We start from the raw sequence: 13585 nt of genomic DNA, 5'->3' as shown, positions 1-13585 counted from the left end.
ATACTGAGTCCAGAATTTCCCAATTCCTTCCTGGTCTCTTTTTTATGCATTAGATCCAATTTAAGGATTTTTACACCTCAGCGAGAATTCCCCTCAGCATTCTCCAATCTAGGGAAAAGAACCTCAGCCTATTTGGTCTCCCTTCATAGCTAAATTGCTCCAACCCAGGTAATGTCCTGGTTAATCTCTTCAGTATCCTCTCTAGTGAAATCACATTCATCCTACAGTGTGATGATCAGAAATGCACACAGCTCTGAGGCTGAACTAACAATATACACATCTCCATCATAACCTCCTTAGTTCGGATCTCACTTTTCTTTCAAACCATGTAATTGGTTAAGGCCTCTTGCTGTTCCTCCTCCCTCTTCAGAATGCTGTGCAGCCATTCTATTCCACCACAAACGCTCAGGAGCAGTACAGTATACTATACACAAATGCAGTGCAGAAATTTACCAGACATCCTTAAACAGCACCTTCCAAACCCACGATCACTTTCATCTAAAAGGACAAGGGGAGCAGAAATATGGAAACACCAACACCTTTAACTTCACCGTTCTTACTTGGAATTATATTGGCATTCCTTCACTGCCGCTGGGTCACTCAGATCCTGGGCGGACCAGCTGGTGGAGGTACCCAACCAGGTACCCAAGAAAACACATGCAGTTTGCCTTAATGACCACCGCCGCACAGCTCTGTCCTCAATAATCATGAAGTGCTTAGATCGGCTGGTCATGGCCCACATCAACTCCAGTCTCCCAACCTGCCTCTAACCCCTACAGTTTCCCTACTGACATAACAGGTCCACAGCAAATTCCATATCCCTAGCCCTGCACTCATCCCTGGGACATCTGGATGATAAAGACACTTAAGTAAGACTTGTGCTTGTTGACGACATCTCCACCATCAAAACCATTATCCCCTCCAAAATGATCTCAAAACTCTGTGAACTTGGTCTTGGCTCTGCCCTCTGCAACTGGATCTTCACCTTTCGACCTATTGGCCAATGTAGATAGGAAGCTGCCCTTCCTCCACAATAACACTCAACAGTGGGGCCCCCTAAGGATGCATCCTCAGTGCCTACTGTACTCCCTGTACATCTATGATTGTGTTGTTAAATTCAGAACTAATGCCATCTGCAAGTTTGCTGATGACACCAACACTATGGGAAGGATATCTAACAACAACATATCAAAATACAGAAGGGACATGAAGGGCTTTGTGATGTGGAGCAATGAAAACTATCTGTCTCTCAACATCGGCAATACTAAAGAACTGATCATCGATTTCAGAAAGGAAGAAGAAGAAGAAGCCCTCATCTACATCACGGAACTGAGGGTTGAGAGATTTTCTGAAAATATTTTCTGAAATGTTCTGAATAGAAGACAAAATGAATACAAATTGTTAATGTTGGTAAAAGGATAAAAAGAAAAGCCATGTACATTGGAAATCTAAAAGTTCAAAAGTAAATCCCAGAAATACATAACAGGTGAGCTAATATCTAAAAGTTAAATGCGGGTTACTGTTCAAAGGGTGGTCTTCTTCAGAGCAAATTTGATGGAAGAGTCCCATGAGAAACATTAAAAGTATCTTTCTCATGCAGGTTATGGCTGCAGCTGTACATTTCCAGAACTTTCTATATTTAATTGTGAACAGTTGTTTTCTCTGGAGGATTTTACAGTTGTAAAAGTAAACTACATGTTCATCCATTACCATTGCCAGTAACCTTTAAAGGTTCACTTACGTCAGTGTTACAGGATCGATAACGCTTTCTCTCTCCAAGGCAGTACTTCCCACCACCAGAAGGCCTATTTTACAAGTTGAAAGAAATAATGATTAAAGAAATAGCATTCCATTTTGTCACATAAATCTCGAGAGATTAACAAATTTTAGCTGAAACTGTGCTCAGTATATCACAGCCAGGATAAAAATGTCTGAACAATCACTTAAAATACATTGAAACGTTAGGCAGCATTTCAACACCCTTGTTAGCAGTAGCAGCACATTGCTCATGGCTAGAATGGTATATAAATTAAGAATTGTTCGGGAAAGAACCGTTTTTATTTGACAAAATAAACACAAGGATGTTTTACTAAAACTAAAATTTGGATAACATTTAATCTTGACCAGCTAAAGGGTATTCTTTTAAGTCCAGAAAAAATAATTTAGAAAAGGCATTATCAAACTAAGCTCATAACTCCTGACACTTTCATCCCTGTGAAAAATACTTGATTGATGTTCTGCCGAATACAGGAATCTTACTAAGGGAGACTTATCTAATTCACTTGAGACATGGCCCACCTTTTAAACAGGGCCAACAGACAAGCGTAAAACAGATGCCCCGGGCCAGTTACCTTGAGGGAAGCTGGAGGACTAGTACAGCTTCTCTTAATTCCACAGAAGTAAATAAGTACTTAACTTCTATACACTTCTTTAGCTGTTGCAGATACAAGTCAAGCTTAGAACACTGCGTGCCCAGTTACATATTAAAATGGCATCAGTGTCTTATATTCCTATCATTATATGATGTTTTAAATACTGCAAATAGCGATCTATTTGCTTCAAGCAGCTGCAGATTTTGAGGACTTTAGCAAAATGTTGGTGACCACAGCAATGGCAAGATGATTTCAGAAATCTCTCCCGATAATTATGGGTGCTAGAAGAATTCAAAATCTCTCCCAGGTTCTATATCACATTGTGTAACTTTCAACTTTGGTGGAGATTTAAAAATGCAGTGTTGTGTCAGTCACCCATTATACACCCTCTCAATTTTACACACTTGTCAGAGTTTGAAATTAGCTTCCCTCCCCCTTCACCACCAAAATCTCTGCATGTCACTTTCTCGTGTTCACTTTTTCTAACTCTATTGCCTCCTGATTTTCATGTTTTAAGGTTCGCACTTCTTTGTTGCAATCTTTGGACTGCATAACTGCTTTGAGAATTTCCCATAGGACGGCATCCAAACATTACTGAATTTGGAAAGGTCACATAATCCACTTTTTCAGCATCTTGGTGACAAAATTAGCCCATAAAAGGCAAAACAAGTTGACTCCATCAGTGAATGACCAATAGAGGAAAAAAAGATAATTTAAACAGAAAAATGTTTTAACTATTTTTAAGCTTAGACTGCACAGCTGGATGCACTAAATTAGAGTTGTTGTAAATATTGTACTATAAATATTAGAATGGAAATGGAAGTCATTTTGTCCATGCCAGTTCTTTGCACAAGTAATTCAGCTGGTGTCCCTTCCCTGGAAGCCTACAATTTTTCTGTCTTCTGATGTTTATTTGGTTATTTTGAACCCCTTGGTTGAATCTCCCATAGCCACGTTCACAGGCGGTACATTCTAGATTTTAAACACTCACTGCATCTAAGAGATCTACCTCATGTCACCTTTGGTTTTCTTGGCAATCACCTTAAACTGGAATTCTCTGCTTCTTCATCCTTCCACTAATCAGAAATGTTTCTTTCCATCTGATCTGCCCTGACCGCTTATGGTTTTGAACATCTCCATTAACTCTCTTCTAACCATTCTCTTCTGCTCGAAGTCCACACCTGGCACACACCTACTTCGAATTGTACATAAAATGTAATGATTGAGCTTGAGTGGTGTTTTTCAGTAGAAATGGCACAATCAAAACCCACATCATTTTTCCAGAGTTGCTGTGATCCTTCTATCATGCCCAGATTAGCCATATAGTGGAACCCTCCAGTAATTTCTCAATCCCCTTTCCTTCCACTCTTACTTCTCTCAAGATCTTTGATTATGCACCAAAAGGTTTGGTCACTCTGTTCTCCTTAGCTATAGAATAAAATCTGTTGTACACGAGTTGCTAACATACAAAATAACTGTTATTTATTTTTGAAGTAGGACAATGCTCAAGTTAAACACGGGTGGAGCACAAAACTATCTCTACAAGTCCGCAGTTCATCTAGGAAAATTTAATCATGGGATGAACAATCTGACAAAGTCTCTAAGTTTCATGGAAGGAAATGGTGAAGAGCTGCTCCTCCAATCAGAGTCATCACCCATGACCTGCAGGAAAGAAGCTACCTGTGTTTGGAGGAACAGTGAACGGTTAGCCAAGTAAGGAGTGGAAGTGAGGGAGTCACCGGGAATGGAGGATTTTACTGAGATCAAGGAGCCAACTTTAGCCAGTTCTGTCTGCCAGGTTGAGAGTGGAGGTTGGCACTGCAAAATGGTATGGGGAGTAGGAAGTTGCCTTTAGGGTTTTGGGGTGGACAGAGACGGATGCTGCAAAGAGCATTGGGTAAGAAGGACACTGCGCAATCAGTGTGGGAGAGTAGGAGGCTACAAAAGAAAGTGAGGGGAGGCTGCAAACAGTTATAAACCTGACACCAAAAGTGTACTGTACTCAGCTAACTGAGATCCAAGAAAACCTTAAATCACTGGGATAACAGAATACTTGTTAATGACTGTTGCGTATGTTCAGGAACTTGAAAAAAATGTGATAACATTAATGTTGTAATGAACACTGTGTCAATGGCTCAATAAAGATCCGAGATGCAGTAAAACTGGGAAGTAACTACCGAGTTAAAATATTCCAGGTTTATGAATATACAATAGAAATGCACTAGTTGTGACCTCACCAATCTTGAACATATGTTTAGAATGCTCTTTCTTTTATTATGTAGACGTGTGTATCAGTTATTATTTAAAATGCTTTTCTTGCTACCTTATGCCTATTGTCTTGTACCAATTTAAATACTGTGGTGTCTAGGAAATGAATATTTTTCTGTTATATTATAGCTTGAAATTTGAAGGAGAGTTGATAAGTATCAATTATAATGCTGGATTTTCCAAATCCCTCTCTTGTATGAGTCAAAATACCCCATATTGCAAGACTAGTATAGGGGGTGCTGTTACTACATAACTGGACCAGACCAGACTCCTTCAGAATATTATAAGAAGATCGCGTAGGCCTTAACTTTTTCTTATTTTAAAGGCAAACGTGAAGTATCATGTTCCAGATGCAATGTGACCAGTCAAAATATTTGATGTTAAGCAAAAACACAATTTATTTAAGCACTGTAGTTAAAATACAAACATAAGAATGAAGAATTTGGAATGGCAACTCTATTGGAAAACTTAACCAAATAATAGATGCAGTAACTGTTATTAATTAACTGTTCCAATACAGTAATATGCCATAAACACATCCCTTGGCAAAAAGGCAAATTCAGAAACAGATTCTCACATGCAGTTCTCCAATCCAGGAAGGAAAAAAGAGAACATTCAGAGAGAGTAGCAGCCAGGAGACATCTACTAAAGCTTCCAACTATGTTGAGACCCCATCAACAGCTTCTGATGCTATTGAAAAACCAAAACCCAGAAATCCTGATCTGTGAGAACCAGCCACACCCATTCAGGCTGTTAAAAAAAAACCAAAGCCTCCCACGCTGTTTCCTCAAGTGGTTTTGGTAGACTGCTCGGTATTTCTGCCTTATAGCCTCTTCTCAGAAAACCAGGACAAAATAACCTCTTAAAGCCACAGCACTGTCACACTCATGAGAATGAAAAGTAGCACCCCAAAAACAAAAGAAGTGCCAGAAAATATCTCAAGAGGACTTCTCAGTAAAGCATTTTGACCCCGGAAGTAGGACATCAATAAAAAATTGAAGCTTAATTTTCTGAGAGGAGACATCTGTGCTTCATGGAGACAGTAAGAACTGAAGATGCTGGAAGCTACCATCAATAAATGTGGAGCTGGAAAAGCACAGCAGGTCAGACAGCATCCGAGGAGCAGGAAAGTCAACTTTTCAGGCCAGAACTTAAGGTGGAGAAAACAACATTTGTTGAGGGTGTTGATCCTCCTGGGGACAAAGAACAGTAGAGATCCCCTGCAGATCTAGAAAGGAGAAGCTCTGAGCTCAGCCCGAAATGTTGACTTCCCTTCTCCTCAGATGCTGTCTGACCAGCTGTTCTTTTCCAGCTTCACATATATTGACATTTGAGCTTCATGCTAGCCATGACTCACTGGTGTGAGTTTAATTTGTGGCACTTGGTAGTAATCCTGTAATAGCCAAACTGAATCAATAGTTTTAATTTCAAATTCCATTTGATCACCAAATCTCAGAACTGTTACAGTACAGAAACAGACCATTCAGCCTGCCCTGTCAGTGCCAGCTCTCCAAATGAACAAATCACCAAACATCGCTTCTTCTCCCTGTAATATTGAGATCCTTTTAGATAACAGTCCAATTCGCTCTTCAATTCCTTGATTGAACCTTCCTCCAACACACACTTTGCAGTGCATTCAATATTTTAAACCATTTGCTGCAAGAAAATGCATCTCCTCATTTCTCAATTGCTCTTGTTTACAAATTACCTTGAACTGTTGTCCTCTCATTCTCGATCCTTCCTCATGTAGGGACAGTGCCTCCCTATCTACCCAGCCAAGACCCGTCATGAGTTTAAATATTCCAATCAAATCTCCCCTCCATGGACTCTTCTTTAAGGAAACAGTCCTCTCACAGAAAAACCTAAGAACTAGGAGCAGGAATAGGCAATTCAGTCCCTCAAGTCTGCTCCATCATTTGATGCTAACCATAATAAATCAGCTGGCTGAATTGGCACCACATCACCACTTAACTGTTCACTTTCTTCCTAGTACTATTACTAAGGGATTACATAGGGACACTTAAATTGATCTTGTAAACTGCTTCACTGTTAGAAGTAGTGGCCTTCAGCATAGTATCCAAGTTGTGCTGTTTATCTACCGTCTGTGCCTATAACCATGGGATAAACAGTTTTATTCACAGGCGTTAGCCCTGAGTTATTGAATACTAATATTCATTGATTTAATGTTATCTTTTCATTCTGCTCCATTTCATAGAAAAGATATGAAACCAAGTTATTGGGTTGTTGTCAAATATATCTTTTTGCTCTGGCTTACTTTAGTTACTTACGCTGGACTGTCACAGTGCCTCAGAGATGAGGAGACTCCTCCCCCACATGTTCTACTGCATTCTCCCCATATGGACCAAGGTCCCCAGCCTCCATCTATACTCTGAGGCCAGGTACCAAAAGGAACACATTCACCTTGATAACACCACTGTAAGAGACCAGAATTGCAAAATTAGTTATTCAACAGAGAAGGCAGTGAACAGTCTGACACATTACAAGTAATAATATATTAATTAGAATCCCTATCCTACTTATGTATTAAATACAGACCATTTTTGCAGAAATAGTAGCACCAGACTTTTATCACCAAGGTGTGAAATTTTGCAATGTGGAAGGCTTTCCTTAGTTAGGTTGAGATTTAACTTCTGGGAGATTGGGGTGGGATGCAGTAAGATCTGCCAAACTCTTCCATCTAGAGCAGCAGATACATCGGAACACCACCACCTGAAAGTTCCCCTCCAAGCCACTCACAATCCTGACTTGGAAATATATCGGTGTTCCTTCACTGTTGCTGGGTCAAAGTCCTGAAATTCCTTCCCTAACAGAATTGTGGGTAAACCTCCAGTGGACTGCAACAGTTCAAGAAAGCAGCTTATCAGAACCTTCTCAAGGGCAACAAGGGACAGGCAATAAATGCTGGCCTGGCCAGTGACACCCAACATCCCAGTCAGTGAATATAAAAAAAACTTCAGACTGTAGACAGCGAGTGCAGGCAAGTGCCAAGGCAGGCTGGTTAGAAAGTCTGCTGTCATTCTCTGGATCATAAACTTTGGAATTGCCTCCATACTCCAAATTTAGCTCATTAACCTATCTCAGGAGAAACAAATATCTCAAACAACTCCTGGAAATTCTACTGTAAACCTTCCTCCAGCATGAAAAGTATCTATTGGCCACTATTCTCTGTTTACCATTACTGCGTCAATTTTATATCCATATAGCTCCTGTCCTGTTTAATCCAAGATCTCTAACTTCTTTCTGATGAAGGGTCTAGGCCTGAAACGTCAGCCTTCCTGCTCCTATGATGCTGCTTGGCCTGCCGTGTTCATCCAGCTCCACACCTTGTGATCTCGGATTCTCCAGTATCTGCAGTTCCTATTATCTCTCAGAAGTCTGTTGTGTGAAACTGTATTGAGTGTCTTTTGAAAGTCCATGTACACCACATTAACAATATTATCCTTATTTTCCTATTCTGCTATCTCTTCAAAATACTGCAGTAAATTAGTCAAACATTCCTCTTTTTACATCCTTGCTGGTTGTTCCTAAACTATTAATCTCTTGCAAATCAATCCACCTTTCCCTACGTCAATATTTTATCCTGCATAATTGTTTGCAATAGCTTCTCCAACAACAAACTTAACTTACCTCTGAGCCTTCTATATTCAATATGTTTCTCAATTACATCTACTTTCTGCTCCACCTTAACCATTTTCTTTCATCAACCAGTGAGTTCTGGATTTGTTTGCTCTGCCTTTCCCCTTCTCAGGAATATACCTGGAATTTATTTAAATTATTCGCTTCTTTAACTGAATCCCAGGTTTCAGTTGTAGTCTGGCCTGTCAACTTTTGATTCCAATCTATCTGTCCCACATCCATTCTTACCCCACTGAAGTTTTGAATGAAATCAAGGGTTATGGGAAAAGGAAGAAAAGTGGTGTTAAGGATTATCAGATCAGCCATGATCTCAATGAATTGCAGAGAAGCCTACCTCTGCTTGTATGTCTTATGGTGTTATAGTTTTCCTTGAGTTAATTACTCCTACTCTACACTCCTAGTTGCTTTCCACAGCCAACCTATACCTAATGATATATTGATCTGTGACCAGATAAATAATTTCCCACTGACACCTGATCCATTTGGTCCACCCAAGAACTGGGCCTAATGTTGTCTTTTTTTCCTCAGTGGCCTGGAAACGAATTGTTGTAAAACAAACATTACCAAAGCATCCTATCATAATTCCTGCATTTCTCCTTACTCAGTCTATATTCAGATCATTAAAATTCCCCATTATAATTACTCCACAATCCTTGTACTTCTCTCTAATTTCCTTTCAAATGTTGTTCCTCGACATGTTTCTGATTAGTTTGATGGCTTGTAGACTACACTAAGCAATGTAATTGCACCATTTTTTGTTCTTTAGCTCCAGCCAAACAGATTCTGTCCTTGATCCCTTGGGAAAATCCTCTCTCTCCAACACTGCAATGTTTTCCCTAATTAACACCACATCATTCCCTCTTCTCCTTCCTTTCCAATCTTTTCTGAACAGCTTGTAACAAGGAATGTTTAACATACAATGCTACCCTTCTTTCAGTCAGATCTCTCTCATCATCACAAAATCTTACACTGAACCTAACTTATGCTTACCTATTTCCTGTTCCAGATTTACCTGTGTTTACTGTTGTTTTATTTACTTGTGGGATGTCAGCATTTCTGACTGGCCAACATTTACCGCCCATCCTTTTCCCCCCTGCCTCCCTCTACCCTTTGCATATTGATATTCCTTTCCAGTGTTGTTGTTCTTACAAGACTGTCATGTGTCAGTATCAAGAAATTATAAGTTAGATATTACACATCTGAATGGTGAACAAAATGCACTCCGCAATGCCCAAGCCCAATTTCTGAAGTAAATCTATTATTGCATCAATATAAATGTTTCAACTTTCCATTTCAACTCATAGCTTCTCTCAGTGACACTGCCAATTTAATGCTCGATATTAATCAATTCTGCATGTTGGCTAACACCTTTTTTAAACCGTGCCAATTTAAAATTGCCAACCTATATTTAATTTACAGCGCATACAGCAGAGACATTTTAATTCCATAAGTCCGAACTGGTATCAGACATGAAGTTTAGGGCTTAACAGTGATTCCCTGAGCCACATAGTTCCTTAACTGAAAATACTTCACATGGAATTAACATGCCTCTTCAGTTTGGAATATTTAGATTTGGTCCATTCATAAAGAGGTACCATATCTGTTTAAAAATTATTTTCTTAATAAGTAGCAGCTTTAAATTCCACATAATAGTATAAAAGTAAAATATGCATCAAACAATAGATACCCAAAATCCTTTTCAAATTGGTATCAGCTATCATTTACAATAACTTCTCTCTTCAGAAAGAAAATGAGTGTCCATTTTCACATGATATGTTTAAGATTCTGTAAAACTGTTGACTTTTGTTAGTTGATTAATTTAAAATTCCGTAAAGAAATGCCCATCTCAATTACCTCTCAGAAGAAAACAACATTTGCAATTTAAATAATTTTATACAATTATCTTTAGTAATAATTATCACACAATAATGAGAAAATTTTTTCAAAAATTCTTTTTCACAAAATAGGAAAAAGTTCCTGTATGTGCATGCTTATTAAAAGCATGGCCTTGGCTTTAAGCAAGCAAATTATGTTGAATTTAGTGCAATATCTCAGATGTAAGTAGGGAATTCACACAGGACCATTTTATAGAAAAGATAACAGACATATGCAACAAATTACTAAGGAAATTACTAAGATAACCTAAATTGTTTCAAAGGGCAACTAACAATGTTCCTGCAAAAGGCATTTAAGACATATGATGAGAAGTTGCTAACATGGGATTAAGAGCAATCATAAAGTGACAAATTAATATTCTAAACTGCTCACATTTTCATCTACTTATTTTCCATTTTTCTAGTGATACCTAATATTAAGGTGTGTTAAACAAATGAAGAAAATACCAAAGAAACAAGTGAAAAACCTAAAATAGTTAGTCCAATAAAACAGCTATATTTTTTCAGGATTATTTTTTGTTAGTGAACCTAATAGCTGCTTCCAGAAAGCCTCCTGTGAATGAATACTTGTAATAAAAAGATACAATCAGCACTAGGCATAAGGACACCAAAGATCTGTGGTGCAACAGGATAGATAATAGACTTTACTGATAATAAAGATGATCTGTAATGAGGCAAGGCTTCTAAATCTTTAGGATAACACGATCTTTTGATGCAAGGAGGTAAGATTAAAGAGGGTGAGTCACTAGAAAGAGAGGCAAGACTATATAGTTACAGTGAGCACAGTCTTGAGAGCAGCACAGGCTAGTCTAGATTTCAGGAAGCGCTGTCAAAGCCAAAGAGCTAACAAACTGCTAAAAGGAGGTTGCTAACTTAAATAGATCAAACCGACAGCCTTAAATGTAGAAGCAAATTTATTAAATATAGAACGTCTACATAATTGTAAGGAAACAAAGTATAGTCACTACATGCAGAAATGAAGAATATCTAAGGTAAGTAAATGATCGCATTGAAAAGAAAAATATTAAATAAAGTAGTCAAACTGAAAGAAGATAAATGAAGATATATAACAAATGTAAGCAACATTTAAGGGAAGTACAAGTTAAATTACAAATTACGTTTGGGTCTTAATACTGTACATTAATTTGCGACAATCCTGATTCCCTCATTCTTGGACCTGATAATACCTTAAATAATTTTCAAATATTACTTCCACCATTCTATAATACATATTTCCCAAGGGGTAATGACTCTCTAAATAAAGAAGTTCAAAATTTGCCACTTTATAGTCTGAATTTCTGATGGTTCTTATTGTTTAATTTAAAATAATGATTCAGATTTATCTTGATCATTTACATGCCTTAACATGATAAACTCCAAACTTCTTCCTTTCCAGTAAGAACAACACAAGAATCATCAAGTCTTTCCTCAAAACTCAGACTTATGACCATAGGGTCTTGCAGGTCTGTACCAACAGAAGTGCTTTAATGTCTTCGTCATTTCTCAGAAAGCAGAATTGGACACAGTATTCAGGATGTGGCATTTCTACAGCAACATGCGTGATTCCAGTATAGTGTGCTGTCTCCCTGGACCAAGGTCAGGGATGTCAGGCATCTTGAAGGGGGCAAGTGATGAGTCAGAGGTCATAGCAGACATTGGGACCAATGATATAAGTCTTGCATTAGAGTTCAGGGAGTTAGGCAATAGATTAAAAGTCAGGACTTCTAAGGTTGTAATCTCTGAATTACTCGCACTGCCATGTGCTAGCGAGTATGGAAGTAGGAGAATAGGGCAGTTGAATGCATGACGAAGGGAGGGTTCTAGATCAGTCTACGCAGAACGTGAAAGCATGTAAAGAGATAGTGCTGCAGTGGTATTGTCAATTGATGCCTAGGGATATGGATTGAAATCCCATCACGGAATTGGTGGAATTTAAATTGATGAATAGATCTGGAGTTGAAAGCTAGTATTAGTAGCAGTAACCCTGACACTACTACTGATGTTATAAAAGCCAGTTTGGTCTACTAATTTTCTTTTCGGGAGGAAATCTACAATCCTTACCTAGTCTGGCCAACACATGACTGTAGATAGATCCACAGCCATGTGGTTGGCACTTAAGACCATAAAAAAAGGACCAGGAGCAGGCCATTCAGCCCCTTCAGCCTGCTCTGCCATTCAATAGGATTACAGCTGATCTGACATTCCACACACTCACTTTCCTGCATTTTCCTCACAACCTGTAGTTTCACCATAGAGAATTTATTTACCGCAGCCTTAGTTGCTCTCTACAAAAGGCCAAGCAAGTCACATAGTTCGAAGGGAACTAAGGATGAGCATTAAGTGCTGGCCTTGCCAGTGTTGCCCATACACCAGGAAAGAATAAATTTTAAAGAAGTCATCAGCACTGCAACAGAATGTGACAATAACTCATTTCACCTATCTACATGTGCATATATAACAACGTAGGAAATCTGTTGTGGCGCAGTGGTAGTGTCCCTCCCTCTGAGCCATAAGTCCTGGGTTCAAGTCCCACACGGCTACAGAGGTATGTCTTAACATCTCCGCTCAGGTTGATTAAAAATATCTATCCAACAACAGATGAGGAAACTCAACAGTAACATAAATAGAAGTTGCTGGAAAAGCTCAGCAGTTCTGGCTGCATCTGTTTCAGGTCCAGTGAAGGGTCACCAGCCATGAAACACTGATTCAATATTTTTCTTCACAGATGCTGCCAGACCTGTTAAGCTTTTCCAGCAACTTCTGTCATGTTACTGAACAACAGCATCTGCAGTTCTTTCAGTTTTTATTAGGAAACTATTATTTGTTATTATTATTATGTAATATTAGGGCAGCACGGTGGCTCAGTGGTTAGCACTGCAGCCTCACAGTGCCAGGGACCCGGGTTCGATTCCAGCCTCGGGTAACTGTCTGTGTGGAGTTTGCACATTCTCCCCGTGTCTGCGTGGGTTTCCTCAGGGTGCTCCGGTTTCCTCCCACAGTCCAAAGATGTGCAGGCTAGGTGGATTGGCCATGCTAAATTGCCCGTAGTGTTCAGGGGTGTGTGGGTTATAGTGGGATGGGTCTGGGTGGGATGCTTCAAAGGACAGTGTGGACTTGTTGGGTTGAAGGGCCTGTTTCCACACTGTTCGGAATCTAATCAAAAAAACTCAACAGTATTCAAGGAAAATCAGCTGATTTGATTGGGACCTTATTCATTTAATCTCACCACTACCAGTGCACAGTGGGAGCTATCTCCATGAAAAACACCTTCTAAACCTACAGACTCTATTACCTAGCAGGACAAGAGCAGTAGGCACAAGGGGCAGTGATCATTTATAAGATCTTCTCCTAATCACACAGCTTTCTGAGTTAGAAATAATTTGCTGTCATTGG

General features: G+C 39.1%; 1 protein-coding gene across 1 annotated transcript in view; it reads right to left on the bottom strand.

Annotated features, from left to right (window-relative positions):
• Positions 1-13585, bottom strand: part of adamts6 (ADAM metallopeptidase with thrombospondin type 1 motif, 6) — a 324888-nt gene that overhangs the window by 99243 nt on the left and 212060 nt on the right. The window contains exons 13-14 of the mRNA XM_048554806.2: positions 6929-7074; positions 1742-1805 (exon numbers count right to left, since the gene is read on the bottom strand). Of these exons, the coding sequence (XP_048410763.1) occupies positions 1742-1805; positions 6929-7074 (210 nt within the window). The remainder of the gene's footprint in view (positions 1-1741; positions 1806-6928; positions 7075-13585) is intronic.

This window comes from Stegostoma tigrinum, chromosome 1 (genome assembly GCF_030684315.1).
Source record: "Stegostoma tigrinum isolate sSteTig4 chromosome 1, sSteTig4.hap1, whole genome shotgun sequence".
In the NCBI taxonomy this organism is placed as follows: Eukaryota; Metazoa; Chordata; class Chondrichthyes; order Orectolobiformes; family Stegostomatidae; genus Stegostoma; species Stegostoma tigrinum.
This window is presented reverse-complemented; position numbering and strand designations above follow the sequence as displayed.